This window comes from Galeopterus variegatus, unplaced genomic scaffold, assembly GCF_000696425.1.
Source record: "Galeopterus variegatus unplaced genomic scaffold, G_variegatus-3.0.2 Scaffold4797, whole genome shotgun sequence".
NCBI lineage: Eukaryota > Metazoa > Chordata > Mammalia > Dermoptera > Cynocephalidae > Galeopterus > Galeopterus variegatus.
Window position 1 is genome coordinate 28,397 of NW_007730908.1, and position 7,886 is coordinate 36,282.

At 35.4% G+C, this 7,886-nt stretch overlaps 1 protein-coding gene across 4 annotated transcripts in view; it reads left to right on the forward strand.

The window, feature by feature from the left end:
- Positions 1-7,886, forward strand: part of FXR1 (fragile X mental retardation, autosomal homolog 1) — a 67,889-nt gene that overhangs the window by 17,114 nt on the left and 42,889 nt on the right. For all 4 annotated transcript variants that reach the window (XM_008588377.1, XM_008588379.1, XM_008588376.1 and 1 more), the window contains exon 2: positions 7,580-7,632. In XM_008588377.1, the coding sequence (XP_008586599.1) occupies positions 7,580-7,632 (53 nt within the window). The remainder of the gene's footprint in view (positions 1-7,579; positions 7,633-7,886) is intronic.

Below are 7,886 nucleotides of genomic sequence, written 5' to 3' on the forward strand. Positions count from 1 at the left end.
AATATTGTACTGTGTTGTCTGGCTGTTCTTTTGCTGTCAGTAGAAAATCGAGATTTTGTTTTGTAATCAGTAAACTCTTAAGAATTTTTTTGTTTTTTTGTTTTTTTTATTTTAACTTCTCAATTTATGTTGTAGTTGATTTTTGTGTCCCTTTACTCATTCTTCTTTCCTCCCCTCCTTCTCCCCCCTCCCTCCCCACTACATCATATCCGTTCACTTGTCTTAACCAGTTCAAAGAGTTGTTGTGATTGTTGTGTCTTCTTCCCCCCCTTTGTTTGTGTATTTATTTATTTATGTATAGCTCCCACAAATAAGAACATGTGGTATTTCTCTTTCTGTGCCTGCCTTGTTTCACTTAATATAATTTTCTGTAAGTCCATGTTGTTGTGAATGGTAGTATTTCATTCTTTTTTTTATAGCACAGTAGTATTCCATTGTGTAGATACCACAGTTACCTTATCCACTTATCTGATGATGGATATTTGGGCTGGCTCCAGCTCTTGGCTATTGTAAATAGTGCTGCAATAAACATGGGAGTACAGGTATCCCTTCGGCATGATGATTTCCATTCCTCCGGGTATATTCCCAGCAGTGGAATAGCTGGGTCATATGGTAGATCTATCTGCAATTGTTTGAGCAACCTCCATACCATTTTCCATAAAGGCTGCACCATTTTGCAGTCCCATCAGCAGTGTATGAGAGTTTCTTTTTCTCCGCAACCTTTTCAGCATTTATTATTCTCAGTCTTTTGGATATTAGCCATCCTAACTGGAGTGAGATGGTATCTCAGAGTGGTTTTGATTTGCATTTCCCGGATGCTGAGTGAAGTTGAGCATTTTTTCATGTGTCTGTTGGCCAATCGTATACCTTCCTTTTAGAAATGCCTATTCAGCTTCTTTGCCCCTTTTTAATTGGGTTATTTGGGTTTTTTGCTGTAAAGTTGTTTGAATTCCTTGTATATTCTGGATATTCTTTGTCAGATGTATATTTTGTAGATATTTTCTACCACTCTGTAGGTTGTCTTTTCACTCTGATTGTTTCTTTTGCTGTGATGAAGCTTTTTAGTCTGATACAATCCCATTTGTTTATTTTTCCTTTGGTTGCCTGTGCTTTTGGGGTCCTATTCATGAAATCTGTACCCACTTCTACTTCCTGGAGTTTTCCCCCTATGTTTTCTTTAAGGAGTTTTACTGTTTCAGGATGTATATTTAATTCTTTAATCCATTTTGAGTTGAGTTTGGTATATGGTGAGAGGTACTGGTCTAGTTTCATTCTCCTGCATATGAATATCCAGTTTTCCCAGCACCATTTGCTGAAGTGGCAGTCTCTTTCCCCAAGTGTGTAGACTTGGTGCCATTGTCAAAGATCAGATGGCTGTAAGTGTATGGGTTGATTTCTGGGTTCTCTATTCCATTAATCCATGTTTTTGTTTTTATGCCAGTACGGTGCTGTTTTGGTTATTATAGTTTTGTAGTATAGTTTAAAGTCAGTTACTGTTATGCCTCCAGCTTTATTTATTTTTTTTGTTCAGGGTTTCTTTGGCTATGCATGGTCTTTTGTTATCCCATATAAATTTTGAAATTTAAGAGTTACAGCTTTAGTTAGGATGTAAATGTTGAATTTTCGGTTCTGGGCTTCCATTCTAAACCCTACTTTGAAGATTCAAGCTATTCAGTTTATGATTACAGTTGATCGTAGTTTTCTGAGTATTAAGGTTTCTAAGTTTCTGCCTCTCCTTTTATAAGGAGTGTAAGTTTAATGTAATGAATTGAAGTAATAGGTTTTCTTAAAATCTGAAGTCATAGATGAACTTCAGATCATAATTACTTTCAGTCAAAGGAATTTTTTTAGACCTAGGATATTATGTTCTTAATGAGTTTAGTGGGAATGGTCTCAAGGGGATTCATGGATCTCTAGATTTCTAAGCCACAGCTCAAGCAAGGCCTCTGATATATTGATCAGTATTTTAAACATTAAAATTTTATTTGAACTCAAGTTGATGTTTTAGAAAAAATATTGCTTTTCCAGTTGTGAATTTGATTTTGATGTTTTGTATTGGACCCTTGCCTTAAATACCTTTTTTTTGAAAGGTGTCTAATTTTTTCTGATTATTGTTTCTGTCAAACTTAACCTTTTAGAGTTTAAAACTATATGAATTGGCAAAAGCATTTTGTCATCTGGGTCATAAGGATTTGATGAAAAGAGCTCCGGACAGAAGAGGCTTTAAATTAGTACTTATAATCTCCTAGGGAGTGAAACTTTGGAGCTATGTAAATGTGCATGATTCAGCTTTCCTTCTGGAGAATGAGAGGTCCAGAAGGTTTATAAATGAAATTTTGTCTGTTATCATAGAGTCATTAGGTGACTTTCCCACAGCCAGAGTCTGTAATTCTGGTTTTTGGCTAAATTTATATTATCAATCTTTCAACTCCTGAAATGTATTTATACCATGTTTCCTTCTGCTGAAGAAACCTTATCAGGTTGAAAAATCTTCCCCCTCAGCTGTATTGTTCTGTCACTTCAAAAATGTGTCCATAAGTTAGGAAGATATCCTGTGCACCTTGTTACTTCCATGAGTCATTTAAGATCCTACCTCGAAATTCCCAAACACTTTATGAAAATGTTTAAAAAAAAAAAAAAAAAAGAAGATGTTCACATTCTGATAAGGAATGATTTACAAGAAACAAAGGAGAAAAGCAAAGTTTAGGAAAAATAGAATATGTGTAACATTTTTAGAGAAGATTTATATATTATTAAAATTATAACATTTTTCTGTGAATTACGTATTGGTATAGTCAATATTTGTTACCTTCTTTATTACCTGCTTATTTACTGATTTGTTAATGTTGTGAACTGAGAATTTAACTTTGTTGTATGTTGTTTCATACCGCCCCTTTTTTTAATACTTTGTGATATTTATCATATTTTAGCTTTTGAATAGTGTAAACTTATTAAACTTTGGCTTTTGCGTTTTATTTTTTGGTTGGAAAGACCTTTCTTACTCCAACGGTTACAAATAATTTACTCATAGTTTCTCCTGGAATCTTTATTGACTTAAAAAAGTATGAGTCTTTTTTTATCAGTTGGTTTTATTTTGGTGAAGATGTCCATTTTCATTTCCGCTATTAATTATCCAAATGTCCCAGTCACTTAAAAATACTCAATTTCTCCCCCTATTTGTAAATTCCTAAATGACTCAGGCCTGGAATCTGTGTTTTGTTTCTTTCTTTCTTTTTTTTTTTTTGTCTTGTCTTTTTCCGTGTCCGGCAATCGATCGCAACCCTCAGTGTTGCCCCCGTACCGGACCGGGGACCGGCAACGGGATTGCAACCCTCGGTGTTGCCCCCGCGCCTCGCTCAGCCAGTGAGCGGGAACCGGTCTGTATGTGGGATCCGAACCCTCGGGTGGGAGTGCCGCCGCGCTTCCCAAGCGGCGCACTTATCCAGTGCGCCACCGGGCCGGCCCTGTGTTTTGTTTCTTTAATATGTTTTTTCTGTCTTGGGCCGGCCCGGTGGCGCACTGCTACAGTGCGCCGCTTGGGAGCGTGGTGGCGCTCTCTGGGTGCTTTCTTTGTTTTTTAGATAGATCTTAGTATAATTTTATTGAGATTAACCTCTCTTTCCCCTAGTAGAACACATACACATACTCCCTCAGTATTTTATCAGGATCCCCTTGAAGTTTTAGGTTAATTTTAGGGGCATAGTGTGGTTTTTACAATATCAAGACCTCTCTAAGAACACGAAGGTGTTTTACATTCTCCTAAATTTTCTCTTTATATTCATTAGAGTTTCAAAGATTTCTGCATGTAGGGAGGGATCTTGCACATTTTGTTGTTGAGGGTGTTTGTAAGATTTATATTTTGGTTGCTATTGTAAGTAGAATTTTTTTTGTCTTTTTCTACTTTAAAGCTACTTACTCTTTACATCTACAAAGCTAATTATTGGTTAGCTTGCCACCTTACCAAATCTTTGACTAAGCAGTTTTTAAAAACTTAAATAACAGTTTTTATTTTAGGCTAGATTCTTATTTTTTTCCTTTTAAAAAAATTTTTTACTTTACGCTAGATCCATTAGTGCTACCACTGCCCATGGATTCCTCTTACTTCATTTACCGTACTCCCCTCCATTTTACACTTAATTTATGGCATTCCTGGTTTTTTTTTTTTTTTTAACCATATGATGCCCTATTTATTACTTTGTCAGAGATGAGGGATAACATTTTAAGATTTTTTTGACATAGTGCTTTGTTATTTATTGGATTTTTTTTTTTTTTTTTTAAAGATGACCGGTAAGGGGATCTCAACCCTTGGCTTGGTGTTGTCAACACCACGCTCAGCCAGTGAGCAAACCGGCCATCCCTATATGGGATCCGAACCCGTGGCCTTGGTGTTATCAGCACCGCACTCTACCGAGTGAGCCATGGGCCGGCCCTTATTGGTTATTTTAAGTTGAGTTTTAAATGCAAACATATATTGGACTGTATGAATGAACAAAATTAGTGACCATTTTATGATGATGCCTTGGAATCTTGTATTTTTGTTTGCATATGTATGGGAAGAAGAAAAAGAAAATGTCAAAGGTTTTCTGAGAAATACGGTTCCTGGGCCAGATGTGTGTGACTAGGAAGAGAAACAAAATCCCTAAAGGTTGGGGCTAACATGAGGATAGAACTTATGGATACTTACAGGAATAAAGTCCTCCTATGCCATGTCCAGACAAATGTGGCTCTTGTTGTTTCCTGACTCAAAGTTTTTTTTTTCCCTTTGTGTGGCTGGCTGGTTGGTATGGGTATCGAACTCTTGACCTTGATGTTGTAACAGTGCGCTCCAACCAGCTGAGCTAACTGACTGCCAAAGATTTTGGCAAAGACACAACCCTGCCTTTTTGAGTCTCTTGAACAGATAAGGACCTAGCATCATTCTGGTCTCTTGGACAGTACAAAAATACCTTTAATAGTATTGACTGTGTCCTGCATCAAGTGGACTCTTTTATAGAGATGTGGTAATAGAAGTACTTTATTCTTAGAATTTAGGATTTGGGATTTGATTTTGTGGCTTAGGCATTGTTCATTGTAGTCCAAATACATTTTAAGGGCTAGGCATCAGAACTTTAAATCTAGTAAATCTTAATGTTGAAAGATAATAGCCGTAAGAGATATCCAGAGCTGTGTTTTCTCTTAAGGTTTGTGAAAAATGTGTACCCAAACAAAGTTGACTCTGATGTTTTTGGTGGAAGTGTTTGTGGGGGGAGGTATAAGCACTGATTTTTAGATAGGAAAAGAGTTTATTTTATAATGAAGAGTAGAGTTTTCTAGTGGTTTGGAGTTCTGATTTGAACTAATCCATTATATGAATTAAACAGAAGCTGTAGATTAATTTGTGAAACTTTCTGAACTCTGAAAGTTGTTCATCGAAGGACTAAAAAATGTTAGTGAAAGTTGAAAATATGATTAGATTTTGATGTCAGGAGATGCTTTTCACATATTCATGAACTTGGAAATTCTCAGTTTCTGGAATATTCAGTAAAAATTGGCAAGGGTATACTAGATTTGCTGGTAACATATCTGTGAAAGTGCTGACAAATGATGGGTGAAAGTGAATGTGAACTACTAGAAATTGAGAAACTGGCCAGGAAGTCATTATTATAGCATGCTCAGATAATCAGAACCTGTACTGGAGTGGCAGCTCTTAATTTTTAGATTTGGAAAGAGAAAGAGGGATAAAAAAATACCTTCAGAATTGCAGTGCATGAGTGACTATAGCACTCTGGAAGAGGAAAGTATCCTGAGTTTTAAGCCCCACATAAGGGTAGTTGCATGGAAATGTCCAGTAGCACAGAAGTAAATGAGATAATAGATAGTGAGAACAAGGCTAAAATACAAAATAATGCAGCTGAGTAGCAGATATGGAGGGAGGGCACTGAGATACTTTAGCTGTATGAATTACCTCCATTCTGCTTTGGTCATCCTACATTATTGAAGAACATAAAATGACAAATTTTGTTTTCAGTCCCATCTATTACCCTCTCTTCTTAAAGACTTCCTTCAGTTCCAAATATTTTCTGGGGTGCTGATCTGCTTGCTTTTGGGTTTTCACACTGCCAGTTTGATTCATAGTCTACTTTGCTAATTTACTAAGAATAATATCTGACACATGGTAAGTATTTAAATATTAGTTGTTGCTTTGTTTTTTACTACTGTCAGTTCTCATTTGTTTTGTAAATCCCCCCCCCAATTTTTTTTTTTTTCAATTCTGACTTTTCCCTTACTCTTTTAACTTGTGGGTTTATGCCTTAAAATCCGTTTAGTGTTACTTAGTAGACTGTTGGGAAGGAGTGAGGTAAAGAGATGTATTCATTTTAATCATGTTTTGACCAGGTACTGCATGGATGTGTTTATACAATTAGTTTTTAGTGGAAGTTATAGAGTCTAGTGTGATACAGATGTTTCAGGAAAGTATTTACTAAGTACCACTTGTTCAAAATATACTAAATACCTAAATGATTCAAAGTGTTAGTTTGTAAGCATTTGACTAAGGTTGAGGACTTTGCAGTTCTGATTGACAGTGATATAAAGTGTCATTTAATGTTAATTGTAATTATACAAGTGCCAAGGACTGTTTGCCCAGGGTTACATAGTGGTGGAGTAAGGAATTGAACAAGTTATTCTACACCCAAACCCTTTCTTGAATATGTCAGGTCTTATGTTTTCTTTCAGTAGTATTAATCAAATAAAGTTAGAGTAAAAAGACTAATTTTAATACTAATCCTAAGGCTGGAAAATGACCACTGATTTTTATTGAGAATCTATTTATATTCATTTAAAAATGGTTTTGAGGCAGTAGACTCAGGCCCCCCCCCCCCTTTTTTTTAAGGGAAGGGTGAGAAGCAGAAAAAAAGATTAATGGGAAAGGTAGTATTCAAAATGTAGTCATGCAAATTACTAAAGGTGTGCTATAGTTTAATATTTGCAACATTTACAATAAAGTAGAGTTGTTACTCTGTATCAGGTACTGTGCTAATCGTTATTTCATTTAATTCTCATAATTTCATAAGGTATGAAACTTAATTTAATATTTGCAACATTTACAATAAAGTAGAGTTGTTACTCTGTGTCAGGTACTGTGCTAATCGTTATTTCATTTAATTCTCATAATTTCATAAGGTATGAAACTTATTAACTCTGTTCTCTTAAAACTGTCTTCAAGAATATACAAGGGATGGAGCTGGGGTGTGAATCCTGGCAGCCACACTCCAGAGATTGAACTGTTAGTCACAGTTCTAAGTACTGAACTCTTAGTCACAATACTAAATATTGCCTCATTGAGTTAATACCTGTGACGTTCCAGAAATGTACATTTATTTTTGCTAATTCCAAGGTAGGTGTTACTATGTGAAAAATGAGGTTTATGTAACTTAACATACATCTCACAAATGGTGTAGATGGAAAACAAACCCATATCTGCCTAATTCCAAACTTTGTTCTTTCAGCATTCCATATTGTTTCTGTATCTCGCATATAGCCTTTTAGAGTGATATATAAATTAGTATTGATATGCTTTTAATGTTTTGTTTTTTGGCAGGGATTTATCAAAGACGTTCATGAAGACTCCCTCACAGTTGTTTTTGAAAATAAGTAAGTTATTTTTATTAATAGAGATCTTAATTTTAGAGATTGGTAGTGTCAAACTGTTTGTTTTTGGGTGTTTCTTCTACCAGTGGGAAAATGATTTTGCTTTGGGTACAGCTTTGGATGTGTGATCATCTTAAGAATTTAAATAAGTGTAGTTTTGACCTTTTACCTATTTTTCTGCCCATATTTTAACACTCGGCCTTTTTTCATGACATTCTTCTTTGCCAAAACACATGGATGTGAATCAATAAGTAATT